The following is a 19,363-nucleotide window of genomic DNA, read 5'->3' as shown; positions in this document are numbered from 1 at the left end:
CTCCCTCCTCAGGCCCTACGCTACCAGCACTCTCAGCTATCTTCGAGACACCACTGACTTCCTGAGGAAACTACAATCCATCAGTGATCTTCCTGAAAACACCATCCTGGCCACTATGGATGTAGAAGCCCTCTACACCAACATTCCACACAAAGATGGACTACAAGCCGTCAGGAACAGTATCCCCGACAATGTCACGGCACACCTGGTGGCTGAACTTTGTGACTTTGTCCTCACCCACAACTATTTCACATTTGGGGACAATATATACCTTCAAGTCAGCGACACTTCTATGGGTACCCACATGGCCCCACAGTATGCCAACATTTTTATGGCTGACTTAGAACAATGCTTCCTCAGCTCTCATCTCCTAATGCCCCTACTCTACTTGCACTATATTGATGACATCTTCATCATCTGGACCCATGGAAAAGAAGCCCTTGAGGAATTCCACCATGATTTCAACAATTTCCATCCCACCATCAACCTCAGCCTGGACCAGTCCACACAAGAGATCCACTTCCTGGACACTACGGTGCTAATAAGTGATGGTCACATAAACACCACCCTATACCAGAAACCTACTGACCGCTATTCCTACCTACATTCCTCCAGCTTTCACCCGGATCACACCACACGATCCATTGTCTACAGCCAAGCTCTACGATACAACCGCATTTGCTCCAACCCCTCAGACAAGATCTCTATCAGGCATTCTTACAACTACAATACCCACCTGCAGAAGTGAAGAAACAGATTGACAGAGCCAAAAGAGTACACAGAAGTCACCTACTGCAGGACAGGCCCAACAAAGAAAATAACAGAACACCACTAGCCATCACCTTTAGCCCCAAACTAAAACCTCTCCAATGCATCATCAAGGATCTACAACCTATCCTGAAGGACGACCCATCACTCTCACAGATCTTGGGGGACAGGCCAGTCCTTGCTTACAGACAGCCCCCCAACCTGAAGCAAATACTCACCAGCAACCACACAACAGAACCACTAACCCAGGAACCTATCCTTGCAACAAAACCCGTTGCCAACTGTGTCCACATATCTATTCAGGGGACACCATCATAGGGCCTAATCACATCGGCCACACTATCAGAGGCTCGTTCAACTGCACATCTATCAATGTGATATATGCCATCATGTGCCAGCAATGCCCCTCTGCCATGTACGTTGGTCAAACTGGACAGTCTCTACGTAAAAGAATAAATGGACACAAATCAGATGTCAAGAATTATAACATTCAAAACCCAGTCAGAGAACACTTCATCTCTCTGGTCACTCGATTACAGACCTAAAAGTCGCAATATTACAACAAAAAAACTTCAAAAATCAGAATCCAGCGAGAGACTGCTGAATTGGAATTAATTTGCAAACTGGATACAATTAACTTAGGCTTGAATAGAGACTGGGAGTGGATGGGTCATTACACAAAGTAAAACTATTTCCCCATGTTTATTCCCCCCCCCCCCCCCCGGCAAGTGTTCCTCAGACATTCTTGTCAACTCCTGGAAATGGCCCACCTTGATTATCACTACAAAAGGTTTTTCTCCCCTCCGCCCCCCCCCGGCTCTCCTGCTGGTATTAGCTCATCTTAAGTGATCACTCTCCTTACAGTGTGTATGGTAACACTCATGGTTTCATGTTCTCTGTGTATATAACTCTCCCCACTGTATTTTCCACTGAATGCATCCGATGAAGGGAGCTGTAGCTCGCGAAAGCTTAAGCTCAAATAAATTTGTTAGTCTCTAAGGTGCCACAAGTCCTCCTTTTCTTTTTAATGAGGTGTCAGGAAATGTAGGCTGTAAAATAACTGAAATGTGAACTGACCTATAACTGAGGATATGACTGTCAGAAGGGTTTTATTTATTGATGGACTGAAACATCAGAAAACATATCATGTCTGCTATACGTGCTACGTGTGGCATTGCTCAGGCTAGCCCCAGAACTGTGAGATGACCAGACTAGAAAGGGGACTAAGGCCAATAAGAAGAGCTCTGTGCCAAAAACATGCAGTAAATGGACTTGGGGGAATCTGTCTTTTAACTTTTAAAATTTTACTGCAAAATATATACAGCAATCTAAATAGCAAACTATTATTATTAATAGTTATTTATATTGTGGTAGTACTTAAGAGCCCCAGTGATGGATCAGGACTCCATTGTCGTAGGCACTGTACAAACACAGAACAAAAAGATGACCCCCCTCCAATGAGCTTACAAATTAATCCAGTTTCCCAATGGTATTTGGAGAGACAAGCCATTGCATAGCTCGAAATAATTTACTAAAGTTCAAAACAGAGCCGGCTGACTACGACCAAGCACAGCACCCAGACCTCATGGCGATTCTGAGTGCTGTCTGGTTCAACCATGTCTGTTTCTTTTTTTAGTCACTGTTTACAAACATTCATATGAATGGGGTTGTTGTTTTTTCTGAGGATTGGCACTTCCGATCATACCGCAAAAAGCTCATCATCATTATTGCTTCTAGCTGATGCCCTTGGTGGAGGTCTCAGTAATGGCTAACAACCTAACAGACTATGGAAAATTCACACCTAGATCAGCAAGCTCCCCAAGGATTCAGTCCTGTGAGATTCTGAGCACTCTGGCCTGGATCTATCAATACACTTGCTAAGCACGTGTCTAAGTGTTTTACTGGATTGAGGCCAGACTGCTCAGCACCTTGCAGGATCCAACATGAGGTGAAGGATGAGCTACATTGTCAGGCACTGTGGGGAAGCATAACCTGCCACTGTCCATACTGCAGTATGCAGTTCTGTGGATAAAGAGAAAATTCCTCTTCACCAGCTCTGTTAATCCAGCAGCTTCCTCCAGCATAGACTCATAGCAAATTCACTGAGACCACGTTTCCCTAGTTTGCTTATGAGAATGTTACGTGGGACTGTCAAAGCCTTACTAAAATCAAAATATATCACATCTACAAAATATATCACAGCTTCCCTTCATCCACAAGGCCAGCAACCCTGTCAAAGGAGGATATTAGGTTGGTTTGGCATGATTTGTTCTTGATAAATCCATGTTGGCTGTTCACTGTTCGACTCTAGGTGCTTACAAATTTATTGTTTATTAATGTGTTCCAGTATCTTTCCAGGTATCAAAATTAGGCTGATTGGTCTATAATGTTATTCACTTGGAGAAAATCCCGCGCAGCCTCCACAGCTGGGAAGGATTCCCTGGTAGCAGAATTGGTACGATTCTCCTGGACAAGAGGTTAGGGGCAATGTTTGGGGAGCAAACACAGGGAATGGGCATCCTCTGGTCTTCCAGTCTGTAGCCAAGGCACGTGAAGGGAGCTGAGCCTCAGCAGTGCAGCGCCATGGCCTGGCAGGAGGATACCTCCTGCTCCACCCCATCATACTGCTGTGCCCACACTTGCCCAGCTTAATCAGGCTGGCACGAGGATTTGGCCCTTAATTATTTTCCTTTTAATGTAAATAATGTAAAAATATATTGCATTTTCCACAGTCAGTTAGTGACAAGGTAATAATGTTTGACCTGTTAGATGTCCTGATTAGAGCAGGTGAGGGAAGCAAATACTCTTGCTCTTTAGATCTCTGAAGAAAAATCATTTAATTCCTGCACTGAGAATCATTTTGGCCAACTGCCTGTTCCTTCCAGGAAGGGCAAAACAGATCCATCATAGCTGGTTGAAGCAGCATCCTCTAGGTTGTCTCAGGTTTCCAGATAGGCGATCACGCCTGCTCCCATCAATTATTAAGTTGTCTTGCTCCTCTCTATATGAAGTGGTAGGAGAGGCTGCTCCTCCTTTCGCGTATTGTGTAACAGAATAGTGTTACAGGGGCACAATCAGAGGGCTCCTTGTGAGCTGCTGACAGTGATGTCACATTGTCTGGAACTGCACAAAGTGAAATAAGAGCCAGCTGGTTAAGTCTTCATTAATTCCAGCACATGTAACACCTACTGTCAAGGTATCGTTTAAAGACACTTCATTTACCAACGAACGGCTGGTGTAGTTTGACAAATAAATGTGATGCTGTCACTAGCAATCTTCCTGTAATTATATAGACTCAGGAAAGCAATGGAAACTGTTATTTAATGAGCGAGCTAATGTGGGATTTATGTGCAAGTGGATGAAAAAGACAAAATTACCTTTTAAGAATGAGTTAAGCTGCTCTACATTCCAGAAATAAACACATTTAAAGAAGATTTGGAAACACAGTGGTGGACCAGCTATTTTATAACAATTTCTTTTTGAGTGTGGTGACAGAAAAAAGCATGGTTGAATCATGTTAGGGAGCCATGATTTAATCCTGCTAGAGCCTTAGGCTAAAACATAGTGACATAGGACATAGGATTGGAAGGGACTTCCAGGGTCATCATGTTGAGTCCTCTACTATTGTAGGCAACCCTGTCACATAATCCTGCTCACTAATTTATCAAGTTCAATCTTAAAACTAGTTAGGATGTTTGCCCCCACTACTCCTGTTGGGAAGCTCTTCCAGAACCTCACTCTTCTGATGGTTAGAAACCTTATTTTAATTTGCACCCTGAATTTATTCATGGCCAGTTTATATCCATTTGTTCTTGTGCCACCAGTGTCCTTTAGTTTACACATCTCTTCTCACTCCCTGGTGTTTACACCCCCCCCACACACACAATGTATTTATAGACAGTAATCATATCCCCTCTCAGCCTTCAATTTGCTAGGCTAAACATGCCAAGCTCTTTTAGTCTCCTTTCCTAAGATAGGCTCTCCATTCCCCTGGGTCCTTTCCATACGTGAATCTCAACCTTTGCCAGACTGTGACCCCAGGTTAAAAAGAAAAATATTTCAGGACTCCCCAACTGGCTATCCAGAGGTGATGGTGCTGATCCCCAGATTGAGAACGCATCCTTTACATGGCTTTCCACAGTGGACCCAGGAAAAAAACCATCCCTGGTTATAAAAAGGGTGGGCCATGACAATGTCCCTCAGCCAATTCTGAACGTGATTATTTTTATAATACCAATGGGGTCTTACAGTGGTATAGAGAGGCAAGGTGGGTGAGGTAAAAGCTTTTATTGGACCAACTTCTGTTGGAGACAGAGACAAGCTTTTGAGCTACAGAGAGCTCCTCTTCAAGTTTGGGAAATGTACTTAGAGCATCACAGCTATATACAAGGTAGAACAGATTGTTTAGCATATGTAGTTAACATATTTCAAGGGACCATTCAAGGTGAAGTGACCCATTAACATCTCACCAGTCATGGGAGGGAGGGAAGGGGGAAAAAGGCAGTGGGGGGGTTAAGTGGTTTACAGATTATTGTAAGAAGCCATAAATCCAGTGACTCTGTTCAGTCCATGATTTTTAGTATCTAGCAAAGCTGTGAATTTAAGCTCTCAGGCTTGTCCTTTGAAGGTGTGCAGGTTTCCTTTGAGGATGAGGACTGAGAGGTCAGACATAGAGCGATCACTTTGTGAAAAGTGTTCACCCACAAGCGATAAGATATTTTTGTCTTTTATCATTTTTCTCTGTAAGTTCATTCAAGAGTGATTGTCTTGTTTCAACCACATAGTTGTTATTGGGGCATTTAGTGAATTGGAAGAAATACACATGTTGTTAGATGTTTGGCTGCGTGTGCTCCCTCTGTGTGTCATCCCAGCTCTGTGCTGGTAGCTGGCACAGCAGACCTTTAGCGAACCACCCAATGACCACAAGATCTGTTAAGGTATGAAGGCACTTGGTCAGGTTTATTGTCAACGAAGCACAGTCCTAGCTCCCCAGATCAATGCCTATAGTTATACTAGCACATGTATGCCCGTGACAACGGACGCAGCTCAGTGAATGGTGGGACTTTCCATTCCCCCCTCAGCTGGCCAAAGACACTCCCTCTGAGATACCTCTTTATACACCGATACAAACAAGTTACTTATTGCCCCTCTGATGGGGCTAGGTGCCACCCATTACCTTGTATTTGTTGGTTCAATCAAAAACATCTATATCCATCACTCTGTCCTCCTGACCTTATCTTTAGGATGGGTCAGCCTGTTCCTGTTATCTTTGGGAAATGTGTTGGTATTGAAGTGTTCTGGTACCATCCTCTGGAATGTGTGTGCATGTGTATTCTTGTGCCTAGCACTACTTAGGAAAGAGCATTGGCCTGCTAAACCCAGGGTTGTGAGTTCAATCCTTGAGGGGGCCATTTGGGGAAAAATTGGGGATTGGTTGATGTTTGAGCAGGGGGTTGGACTAGATGACCTCCTGAGGTCCCTTCCAATCCTGATATTCTATGATTCTATGTGTGTTTCTGCAATATTAGCACTGTTCTCGCCAGGTTCTGTGAGCAAGCCCTGCCTCTAGTCACAGCCTGACTTTGCTTTATATTAGCAAAGCTTTGACCACTATTTTAGCCCAGGCCTCAGGCCTCATACTAGGCCTCTGATACAAGGGCTTATGTTTCAGGCCCTCTTCCTACTACACACTACATTTTGTAATATGCATCTGTAGACTCATGGATCTTAAAGGTGTGTTGTGGGGGATATTGCATCGTCATAGCAGTGGAGATATGGCTACAGGTTTTGTATCTGTTCTTCTGGCAGGGTCTGGTGCCAGTTTCAGTTCGTGGGTCCTGGTCTGTGGGGAGCTTGCTTCTAGAGGTGAGCCTGGAGAGGTTGGGGGGACTATTTGAAGACCAGAAGAGGGGGTTCAGGAAAGATGTCTTTTAGGATGTGGTCCCCATCAAGTATGAGTTGTAATTGTTTGATGATATACCGTATAGGTTCCAGGTGACAACAAAAGGTGTGCGATTGGAGGGACTTTTATTTTTGTATTGAAGCAGGTTCTCTCAGGGTATTTGTATGGCCTGTTCTATGATGTGACGACCTATTTCTCTGGTGGAGTGTCCTTGTTGGGTGAAGGTGTTTTTAGGTGAACGAAGATGTATATTCCAGACCTTCTTGTTGGAGCATATTCTGTGGTACTTGAGTGCCTGGCTGTAGAGAACAGATTTCTTGGTGTGTTTGGGGTGGTTACTGGATCTGTGAAGGTAGGTGTGGTGATCCGTGGGTTTCTTGTATATAGTTGTCTGTAGGGTTCCATTACTGAAGCTGATCATGGAGTCCAGGAAGTTGATGCTAATGTGAGAATGTTGTAGAGAAATTTTAATGGCTGGGTGGTGGTGGTGGTGGTTGAAGTTGTGGTGGAAATCTATGAAGGAGTGTAGGTTGTCTGTCCAGAGGATGAAAATGCCATCAATGTAACCATCAGGGATTAAGGCCTGCAGCAACACTAGTCTCCAGGCAGCCTCATCAGTACAGCCGGCCTGCAACACCAGTCTGATTAGCCATGCAACCTGATTGGCTGCTGAGGCCAGCAGGGTGGCTCTTAAGCCAGCAACAGCAGCAGCTTGCTACCTTCTCAACACTTATGCCCACCACTGTACCTGCTCCTGTGCTACCTTGCTCCTGCTGCTCCTGCCTTGCACCTAGTCTTGCCATGGTCCTGTCCCTGCCTTGAGCCCTTCCTTGCCTAATACTCTACTTGCTCCACTTTCTGACCTCAGGTTTTGACCCCTGGCTCTGGCTCCTGACTACGGACTCTGGCTTTGCCAAGTCGCAAAGTGTGGATAAGATTAAAACTACCCCAAAATTTAGGCATGTTGATAGCTGCAGTTTTGGTTTGTTTCATCACAGAAATTTCAAGGATGTTCGCATCCTGGATTTTGGTTCAAGCTTCTCTCTAGTAACAAAGGCATCATCCCTTTATATAGGCACTTTATGTAACATGCTGTCTATAAACTCATTTCAGGACTGCATGTTCAAATGTAAGCCCAAGGTCTAAAAAGTGTTTTGCATTTGAGAAGATTGGCTGATCCCACCTGGCATATAGTAAATAATTTTATTAAATTTTGTAGTGGCTGGAACTCTGGCAATTTAATTCCAATTTAATTAAAGTCTTTTGGCCAGGATAAACATGGAGGTGAATCATCTGATTTTCATCTGGCAATTTCATTCATACAGAAGATTATATAATGAGAAAGAATAAGTAGTAAACTAGCACTTTATATTACCTCCTTTATAGTGGAGGGTGGATGGGGCTGGGAGAGATATGGGTTTAGTGGTCTATGTATTAGATTGGCACTACCTATCCTCCCTCAAACTAGAAGTTCAAATCCCAGTAGAATCACCCCATCTTTCTAAGAGATAGAATATTTACTACCATGTACATTACTGCATGTGAGTCTTCCTGATCAGACCTTAACAACCACACACCTGTCTATGCTGCATGGGTGTTGACGCTCCCATGGCATTTTTCATAAAAGCAGGCGCCAGATCCTCAGCTGGTGTAAATGTCCATAGTAAACCAAGTTATAACAATTTGTGCAAACTGAGGATTTGCCCTCAAGAGTTTATCCCCATGACCCCGGCCAAAATATTCCCTTCCTTTTTGATCCCCACTGTTATACAGATGGCTGAACTACCTTCAACCTACTAGAGGTGCTCTCTGTGTGTGAAAGCTTCTGGAACCAAGATCCTGCTCTCCACGTAGGAAATGCACAATGTTACATGCTTTAGCCACTGAGATAATGTCTCCTCCTTTTATGTAGATCTAATGTTCCATTCATGATGTCCCAATGCCCTTAAAAATAAAAGCTAATTAGATGTCTGTTGAAGGGTCATTGATGTCCTTAGAAGTTAGATGTCATATAAGCAAAGGTGCACTTTATCTACTAATGCACCTTCACCATTAAATTTCTTTTTTCTGTTTACCTGACTGGGGCAGTAGGAATATAATGAGCTTCTTTTGGTCATAAACCAACCACAGCCCAATTAACTCTTCAGGATTCTCCTTCCCTCATACCCCATCACCTTTACACTGAACACTAGGCCTAAATGTCAAGAGTCTGAGTCTGTTCAAATGTGCTCAGAATCTAAAATTTGTTCCAAGTAGTATTATGTGTTGCCTTAATTAGCAAGAGTGAAGTACTGGCCTTTCAGCATAGGCAATCAATTCTTCAATTTAACCCTAATTTGGATGATTTTTTAGAGAGGTTTTTTGAGGGCAGAAGATTAAGAGAAAGGGGGGAGGGGCTCTCTTCCATTCTCATGGGAGGATTAATAGCCATCTTGTGCTTTAAGGGATAAATTACAGCCACCCTTTCCTGGGTGCACAAGGTTGAGACAAGGTTGCAGCAGGAAGTTGAATTGCAGTAGAGCAATAGTCCTGAGGTCAGAGAGGTGCCTTTTGCTGCCCCTATGAAAATCTATCTAGATTTAGCCAAAAAATAAGCCACAGAAAATCATCATTTGTGCATATGCATATGCACAAGTTTCTGGTACAATTTGATCTCCTACCAGGCTGTACTGTACGTGTTCTCAGGCCAAAATGAGCATCCCACAGCCCTTCAAAGTGAACACAGAATTCTAAATGCTCAGAACACTGGCAAAAGGGTGCCTGCTCCTACTATCCTCACCAAAATGTCCTTTGGCCTAGGAAAAAGTGCATAGACTGAGAGCCAGGCAGCCAAGAGCTCCAATCCCATCCTCTGCACTATACAACCCTTACTATTGGGCAAGGCCTCATTCCCCTATGCAATGAGGGAACCAAGTATCATTTCCACAATTTTATAGATTAGCTCTGGCAGAGCCAGGATTAGAAACAAGATCTCTAATATAGCACACCAAACTCTCATTCATTAAGCCAGAGGTTCTCAACCAGGGGTACGTGTACCCCCAGGGGTATGCAGAGGTCTTCCAGGGGATACATCACCTCATCTAGATATTTGCCTAGTTTTACAACAGGCTACATAAACATAAACATTTTTTACAACATAAAAAGCACTAGTGAAGTCAGTACAAACTAAAATTTCATACAGCCGATGACTTGTTTATATTGCTCTATAGACTATACACTGAAATGTAAGTACAACATTTATATTCTAATTGATTTATTTTATAATTATATAGTAAAAATGAGAAGTAAGCCATTTTTCAGTAATAGTGTTTTGTGACACTTCTGTATTTTTATGTCTGATTTTGTAAGCAAGTAGTTTTTAAGTGAGTGAAACTTAGGGATATGCAAGACAAATCATACTCCTGAACGGGGTACAGTGGTCTGGAAAGGTTGAGAGCCACTGCATTAAGCCATACTGCTTCTCAAAAAGAATATGCCAAATCTATAGGCTTGGATATGATTTCAGTAAAATTGGGCTACTTCTGCATACTTACCTTTATGATACCTACAGATTAAAAAAAAAAAAAATACCTCAGAGTCCTAACTTTAGTCCCTTGCTCTAAATGCTGGAACATACTTTTCTTGCGGAACTATAAATAGAACTCAGGAGTTCTAAATTTCGATCCCCTAGTCTCATCATTAGAACATGCTCTCCTCCTAGAACAAGACAGAGTACTCAGGAATAAGCATAACCCTATAAGTATATATATAGTCTGACTCCAGTGAAGACACTGGAACTCCTCACATGCTTATTTTAGGGCTTATCTACACATGGAGTTATTCTGGAATAGCTATTCTAGAATAACTCCATGTATGGACACTTATTCCAGAATAAGAGTGCCCTTTTCCAAATTAGCTGTGAAAAGTGGAAGTGTTCTGGAATAGCTACTCTGCTTTAAATTCAAACCCTACCTTATTCTGGAAGAGCTTGCATGTGTAGACAACTGCCCACAAATGGTCTGAATGAAATCATGGGGGCAACCACAAAGTTATGTCAGGTACGTAATACTCAGTGTGAGTAAGGGTGACCAAATCTGGCTGTTAGACACAGAGAATGGGATTTTCAAAGCCACCAGGAGTTTAATTTGAATAGAAATTGAGTGTTCACTGCTCCTTAGGAAGCTTTTAAAAGCTCAATCTTAAAATACACTTTGTTAGAGAAATGTTTCTTTTCTATAGATTAATGTTTACTCTTTTCTCCTCCAGACCTTACTTCTATTTTGCATTTGTATGTTAAAATGATTTCACTAACCTGAGCATAGGGAAATGGCAGTAGAAAGCAGAGAGCCCTGGTAGGATTCGTTTTCCTACTAGTATATAGTTTTTAACTGACATAAAGTTCTGCTGGGAAACCAATCTGTGCAAACGCCCATTTCCTTTGAATTTCCAAAGCTTTTCAATGTGCTTATTTAAAGAGCTGTCAACTGGTGCGCTACACTAAGGGAATAAAGGCTGCCAAATGATAGGAGAAGGTATTAGGAGATTTGTAGAATTTTGATGGTTAATTTGCCTCCATCTTTCACTAAAATAAGAGATGGAGAGGGTTTAAATATGATCAAGTCTCACTACATAACTCTCTTACAAACAGTTTCAGTCAAATATTCATCTCCAGACTTACAAAAACCTCTCCTTAAAACACATTATATAGTGTAATGACACAAGGATCATCTTGTGGATGATTGAACCCAAAATTTCTGGGTCTAAATGCAAGAGCTAAAAGACCAACTCCTTAAGCCTATATGGTATAGATCTATTGAAGTACCATGTATAAAAAGGCCATGTCTCCGTTGCCAAGGAGTCATTCAGATGCCACTGTGATGAGTATGATACAAATGCCTAGACAGACAGAAGCGGGCAGGGGAAAGCTACCTAATTCCAATTACCAAAAGTGCAAAATAAGGATTGATCAAACTGCAAGGTCCATTTTAAACGTTTTTACAACATTTCATGAGTAATGTTTTTAATTCACAATCCTGATGTTGGTGAGGTGAGTTCTCTTTTATAAAGACCATCTGTGAGTTACACGCACACAGGTGCATATCGAGTGTACTCTAATCTATATACACCATATACTATAAGGAATTGGTCCTTTAGCAAAAATGATCGAGGCTCTTTTAATTTAGATCTGGAAGTCCTAGACTCAATGGATTTGGCATCCTAGCTCTCTTAGGCCCCTTTGAATTTCCCACCCATTGTTTCCAAACAATGGAAAGTCCATATTTTAAACAGCTGTGGGCCCAGTGCTCTATGCTCCCCTTCCTCCAGCACAACAGAGACATCCTTGAAGAATTTCAATGGTGGAAAGGGGGCAGGTGGGTTAGCAGGTCTCCAGCCTATTCTCCACCTCCCCAAACCTACACAGCATCACATATAAGTTACTGCAGCCAGGGGGCCACTGCTAAGTACATGACAGAAAAGCACCATAACTTACTACATACTCTTGGTCACATCTTGTCCTACTTATGCTGGTGTAAATCTTCAGCTTCAATGGTATTACTCTGGAGTATGCAGGGAGTTATGCCACCTCTTCCTCATCTCTGTGGAACACTCCACATGGCTCCTGTGATTCAGGGGTCTAGGGTCAGCAGGAAGCCAGGGTGAAGAGTGGAAAAACACATGCAGTGTGGAAGAAAGAGACTCGGTGCGGATGCCCCAGGGCTATAATGGTGCTTCCAAAATCCATACAGATCTAGAGGATCCAAACATTGATCCCTGAATCTGCCCTCAGAGAAGAATAGAAAGGAAGCTCTGAGGTGGGTATCACAGAAGTCTTTCACCCACAGATGGGAATAACCAGCACAGCGGGATTTTGGCTTTTTTGCTTGAGTAAACTGGAAACTGCAATTAACTTACCCAAGTTGGGATATTCAAAGAAAAAGGCTGAAACTCCATCCTTAGGCTAAATCTTGTTTGCCTTACTCATGCAGGTAGCCCTGCTACCCTCAATGGGACTGCTTATGTGAGATAAGCAGGATAGGGTCTCCTGCTCCTTCACTTATGCTGCCATCAATGTACAATAACTGATGCTCCAGAGAAGGCAAATAAGCAGTAAAATACTTTGCCTACCTATCTGCACAGTGTATGTGGGTAATATTCCTTCCTGACCCATGGGGTGATTAGCTGATGTCCTGAAGCATGAAATTCAATTGCCCTTATCTTAACATGCATAAAAACAAATGTTATTACTGGTCATAAAATTATCCAGCCCTTTTAAAAATCCAGTGACTCTAATTAATTTTATGACCTCCTGCAGAAGAGAAATTCCATAGGCTAAGTCAACCCATTGTGCCTAGCTACTGCAAGGGTCTGAGATAAATTTCCCAATGTTATGAAAGGCATGGGCTGCAAATTCAAGATGAAGTGTAATGAATTAAGGATGGCATTTAGGCTCTAACATTTGCCAGCTTGTGCCAAGATGTTAATGTTAATTACATTCAGGTCTTGTTTTGTTTTACTGCAGCTGGGTCTCCGCTCTGTGTTCACTTTTATTGGTAGTAGGAATATAGACATTTGGGTGTTTTACAGATCTCTGATTTCCCTCTCCACAGCATGTTGAGCATTGCTATAAACATAGCCTTGGTTAAGCTTGTGGAGGCTACAGAATGTACTGCAATAACTGATGGCAGGTTGGGGTGAGATCAGCAACTAAGTGAGGTTAAATGAGCCTTTCCCGCATGCTGCTTGTGATCACTATATGAACATGACAAAGCACATGTCTGTGACATTATGAAAGGGAGGAATCCAGTCAGCATATTGGATCAGTGTGTGAATGTATTTATTCTCATATTGTATTATGAAACTATCCTGTTTTCATCATAGGAGAGCTGTTTTAAGGTGAGAAGTAACAGGCAAAGTATAGAAGAGCATTGCCATTTGCCTACTTCAGTATTTGTTAAATATTAAGAAATCTGAGAATGTCCCCATCTGGGGTTGTTCTAAATAAATCTGGTTTCTGAAATTAGGCATTCCATTTTAAAGCCTGATCCAAAGCCCACTGAGGCTAGTGAAAAGACTATTGACTTTAGATCAGGTCCTGGGTCAGGAGAGAAGCTGAATGTTGCAATGTTATTTACTGCACTATTCACTCTACTGTCGTTTAATGCTTTGTGGAAGAGAACAGAGCAGCCAGCCCCCTATACCTCTCGGGATAGTTATATAGCTCCCTCTTTTCTCTGCTTTCTCCTGTTTTACATTTTGTCATCTTTTATTCTCTTGGATTTGTGCAAGATGCCAGCTAGTGCAGGCAGCTCCCCACCCTGCTTCAGGCATCTCTGCAGTGTGCTGAGATGTTGAGAATGGAGATGGGGAAAGACTTTGGTGGGCAGAGAAAAAATGCAAGGGAGGTGACATGCTGTATTCAAAGAGATATAAAAAACCTGTCTCTTCTGGACAGTGCTGCTCCCAAAATGCAGATCTCTCTTTGTCGGGGGAGAAGGACAATCTCCACCCAGAAGTGTGAGCAAACCTAGGGCAACCATATCTAATGGATTGAAACTGAAACACCTCTCTACGTCTTTGAAGAGCCCTGAGTGCAGGACACAGTTGTTAGGAGACATGAAACTGACCTGTCTATAAATTTCCTTGCCACTGAAGGGATCAGGGACATGAAGTGCAAGTGTGTCTGATTGATACAATCTCTTCTTTAAAACATGCTAAATGCAAGGATCACTCTAAAACCTCCCATTTATCACTATAATCACAAACTTTAATCTCTGTTTCCTGGCCTTCCGTGTCTGGGATTTGATTCCCCTTCCTGGTGGAGGGGAAGAGTTCTTTTTGCACCAGGATAGGGGACTGGACTTATTTGCATGCGCAAACACACACTAATTATCTAATTAACAGGTATAAGAGGTGAGGGAGAGAGACAGTAAAGTATAAACATGTCCCTACAAGCTAAATTGGATCATACATCAAAAACCAGAGCAGCATATTCAGATCACCCCCTTAATGCAGACTTAGGAATCTTACCTGATAGGCATCTAGCTGTTCATCAGTAAATATCGTTTGCTTATTACCCATCTTAAATGAGGAATTCTCCCTTTGTGCAAATGCATCACATAAGAAGTTGCAAGAGTTCTCTGTACTGTAGGCATTTAGAGCATATACACTTCGTGATCGTGCTGAAGAAATCCCCAAGCCCGCATTGAACTGCACTTGCCTGCACCTGTCCGGCTAGCAAGGAGCAATGAAGTCGTTTCTGGGAACCTTGGCAAAGGCTGCTTTTTGATGTGCCAGGAGGAAGAAGGTTAAAATCCCAGGCAGGTATCACCCAGAAATGGTGGTGCCATCGTCCTTTCCCCTCTTTTCCTCGAGTACAGTACAGGGCTTGTGTGGCGTGAAAACTGATGAGGAGCATCCAGTGTCAGAAGGAAACCAGCTCTCTGCTGCCCCGGTCTCTGTCTCCGCGGCACTCCCTCTCTGCAACTTCCCGGTGTGAGAGTAGCTCTGCACCACGAGGTGTCGCCCGACAATCCATTTATCTTCCGCAGGAGGCTAGCAAGAGAGGCTGGCTGGGTTGCTCCAGTCCATCAGGGACAGGACCCAAGTGTGGATTTTTATTGCGGGGAAATGTATTGCTGCCATGCGCTGGGTTCAGCTAAAAGCCAAGGGAAATACAGGAACAAGGTGTAATGAGGAACATGAGGGGCTGCAGGCAACATGCTCAGCATGCCAGTAAGAACAATAACCCGAGGTAAAAAAAACCCCATGGCCATGTTATTGTAAGTGGAATGGGCTTCTGGACAAACTACAACTAGCTTTTCTGAGACTGCGGCTGAACAATGACACCCCTGGACACTCCAGCAGCATGGCATTTTCCTTTCCCCCACCCCCCTCCTACCACACACACACACACACATATATATACACCCACACTCTGTCAGAGACCATAATCCAGCCTGCTTCAGACCAATCTTAATAACTGAATGAAGACTGTATAGAGACAATGTGGGTGAGGCATTATTTTGTATTGGACCAAGTTCTGATGGAGAGGGTGACTTTCTCCCTGAAGAAGCGCTCTGTGTAAGCTGAAAAGCCTGTCTCTCTAACCAACAGAAGTTGATCCAATAAAAAATATTAATCTAATCTAATTAATTAATCTAATATCCTGGAACCTACACAGCTACACCACCACTGCATACAATAATTTGCATAGACAGGCAGCAATGCCTAGTGGTTTGAACAAGGCACCAGGGCTGACCCTAGACCACATGGCGCCCCCTCCATTTGTTAAACTTTTGGATACCTTACTTTTGTTGCATTTATAGCCCATTTCACGACTTTGATGCACGATTTGCATGCATGATTTATCCCTTTCTCATAAGACAATAAATTTGCATGCAAATCATGCATCAAAGTCATTAAACAAAAACCCCAAGCCCAATGCCCCCGAAGCCTGGCACCAAAGGCAGTTGCCTGGGTTGCCTGCCCCTAAATCTGGCCCTGCAAGGCACTAAGGGAACCAAGGTATCTGAAGTCAGAGTCTCACCCCACTCGGGTACAAATCCCAGTTTATCCCTGGTTCAGGGTGTGACCTGTGGCACATCACCTATGCTCATACAACATTTGGCAGCCAGGAAAGCTATCAGGGCTGCTCTAATCTGCTCTGGAAAGGGAAGGCATTGCCCTGAGTGCTCACCCCCCAATGTTGGGGAAAGCATGTTGCATCCCCTACTGCCTCTGAGCACAGTATCAGCACAGCACAGAGAAAATCAGGGCCTTGGTGGATAGCGAACAGAATTTCTCTGCCTGGTGGCCTTATGTGAAATCCTGGTAAATTGGTGGTCACTCCCTAATGGACACCAGTTCATAGAAAAAAGGCATCACAAAGACTGGCAGTGATAGCAGAAGCCAAGGACTGAATTCATTATGGAGGCTGAACCCTTCTCTCACCCTTGCAGATATTCCCTCCAGGTCGTGGTTGAAATACACTGGTTAGGCAGTGGGGAGCAGGTTGCACACATACTTCCTTTACTACATTTATTTTATTGGTCAATATAAAACCTCAGTCTCCAAGGCTATTAATCCAGACCTTTACCCAGCACTGCAATTCACTAAACTATATTTAACAGATAGCAGTGAGAGCACATTGCATATCATGACGTCTGACTTCATGGGCCCAATATTAACAATGTTCCTGACCCAGACCCCTCCTAGAGCTCTTCCCCTCCCTGTAGAGACCCATTTACCCAGGCCTGATAGCTGGGCTGGGTGCTGGAAATAAGATTTGCCTTGGTATATAGCAGCTGGAAATGGGAAACTATCTATAATAGTAGTATTGAAAGTAAATGTATCAAATCTGTAGTAAACAAGCTCTGGGAGTTACTGAACCATATGATGTTCCAAGGCAGACAATTAATTCAGATCATAATGAGTAGGAATGCAAGATTAGATTCACTGGAATACAGTATCAGTTTATTACGGTGCTCTAAAGATATAAGACATTACAGCATTTTTACAAATTAATGGTTTGAGTTTCGCAGATGGCAATGCATTTGCCAAAACTTATTAATGAGAGAACCAAACAACAGTGGCAGACATCTGAATTTTAATACTGAAAACATAGCAGTCTTATGATCAACAATATATAGTTGGGTTGTTTGAAAATATTAAAGGAAGAAGCTAGAATAACATGACCTGTTCCCTGACCTAATGTAAGTACTGAGTTAAGTGCTGCTGATATCTGGCATGTGATAAAGACCCACTAGAAGATCAGAGGGTTGAACCTGCTGCACCTGGTATATAGCCAAACTGACCTTTATTTTTCTGACTGAAAATTATTTTTATTTCTTCAAGGTGCAATGAGATCAAGTCCTCCTTCTGTCCCAAAAAAATCACCAGTATCAACAATAAATGGCAAGAACAAAGATTGTAAAATACATTGTCGGGGTGGCCTAGCTTTAAGCCACATCAGTAAATTGAAGTTGTGGGTGCTCAGCATTTTTTAAAAGCAGGCCCTAAGAGACTCTAGCTGCCTCAAGTTGGGCAACCAAAAATTAAGGCACTTAAATTTGGTGGATACTTCTGAAAATCTGAGTCAGTTTAATCTGAATCTCTGTACCTCAGGTTTCCCCTTCTATAAAATGGGGAAAATGATACTTACCTTATAAATATCTTTGAGAACTATGGATGAAAGCGCTAAGTATCTCCAAGTATACCCGTTAACCTCACATCTAAACATCCTGGTTGAAGTATTAGCAAGAAAAGTGTCTGTTAATCAGACAGTGTTTTATGGAGGCTGGGAAGAATTTGTCAGTAGGTGCCGCTTGCCAAATGATAATGTCTGTTCTCTACCTAGTCTCATTCAGAGGTCTCAGAGTAACAGCCGTGTTAGTCTGTATTCGCAAAAAGAAAAGGAGTACTAGTGGCACCTTAGAGACTAACCAATTTATTTGAGCATAAGCTTTCATGAGCTACAGCTCACTTCATCGGATGTCTGTATACAGAGGTCTGTATTATGCTTGTAAACTAGTGGGCATTTCTCACATATGTTTGGAAAAGTTGTAAAACTGGCTCTGCTTGAGAATTATATTTTGAGGATAAATAGCAACCAATATAGCCAACTCTGACCTTCTATAACAGTTTGTGAAAGGAGATCCAGGAGAGGAAGTAACTAGGAGGACAGCCATTTTAGATTTGATTCTGATCAACAGGGAGGAACTGGTAGCAAATCTGAAGGTGGAAGACAATTTGGTGAAGTGATCATAAAATGTTAGATTTCATGTTTGTAAGGAAGAGAAGGAGTGAGAGCAGCAGAATAAGGAAAATGGATTTCAAAAAGTCAGGCTTTAACAAACTCAGGGAGCTGGTTGTTTCTCAAGGAGACAATATTAAAGGCATAACTGCAAACTATCTTGATGTGAAGGAAAGATAGGACAAATAGTAAGTGGCCAATATGGCTCCATCAGAAGCTCTTTTATAACCTGAAAGTCGAAAGGGAATCCTACAAAAAATGGAAACAAGGACAAATTGCCAAGGAAGACTACAAAAGAATAGCACAAGTGTGTAGGAACAAAATCAGAATGGCTACGGCACAAAATGAGTTTCACCTCACAAGGGACATAAAAGGTAGTTAAGAGGAATAAATACGTTAGGAGAAGAGGAAAAAAAAGGAAAGTGTAGGTCTTCTACTTAACAGGGAAGGAGAGCTAATAACTGATGACATCAAGAAAGCTGAGGTGTTTAATGCCTATTTTGTTTCAGTTTTCACTAATAACATTAACAGTGACTAGATACTCAAGACAATGAATATCAACAACAGGGGGAAGGAATTCAAGCCAAAATAGGGAAAGAACAGGTTAAAGACTATTTAGATAACTTAGATGTATTCAAGTTGGCAGGGCCTGATGGAATTCATCCTAGAGTACTTCCTTAATTAGCTAAAAACAATCTCAGAACCACCAGCAGTTATCTTTGAGAACTTTGGAAGGTGGATGAGGCCTCAGAAGACTGGCGAAGAGCAAACATAATACCTATCTTTCAAAAGGGTAGGAAAGAGGACCCTTTCAATTATCGACCAGTCATCTTAACTTCACCTGGAAAGATACTTAACCTGGAAAGATACTGGAACAAATTATTAATAAATCTGTAGGCATCTGGAGTAGAATAGAGCTATGAAGAATAGCCAGTATGGATTTGTCAAGAACAAATCACGCC

At 42.5% G+C, this 19,363-nt stretch overlaps 1 protein-coding gene across 2 annotated transcripts in view; it reads right to left on the bottom strand.

The window, feature by feature from the left end:
* The window catches only part of CIB2 (calcium and integrin binding family member 2), a 123,118-nt gene that overhangs the window by 87,430 nt on the left and 16,325 nt on the right, over positions 1-19,363 (bottom strand). Inside the window, exon 2 of one of the 2 annotated variants that reach the window (XM_007068342.3) lies at positions 14,678-15,305. The exons of the other annotated variant lie outside the window; for it this stretch is intronic. Within the exon in view, the coding sequence (XP_007068404.1) occupies positions 14,678-14,728 (51 nt within the window). The 5' untranslated portion in view covers positions 14,729-15,305. The remainder of the gene's footprint in view (positions 1-14,677; positions 15,306-19,363) is intronic. 2 annotated transcript variants of the gene reach the window in all.

Source organism: Chelonia mydas, chromosome 10 (genome assembly GCF_015237465.2).
Source record: "Chelonia mydas isolate rCheMyd1 chromosome 10, rCheMyd1.pri.v2, whole genome shotgun sequence".
Classification (NCBI taxonomy): domain Eukaryota; kingdom Metazoa; phylum Chordata; order Testudines; family Cheloniidae; genus Chelonia; species Chelonia mydas.
This window is presented reverse-complemented; position numbering and strand designations above follow the sequence as displayed.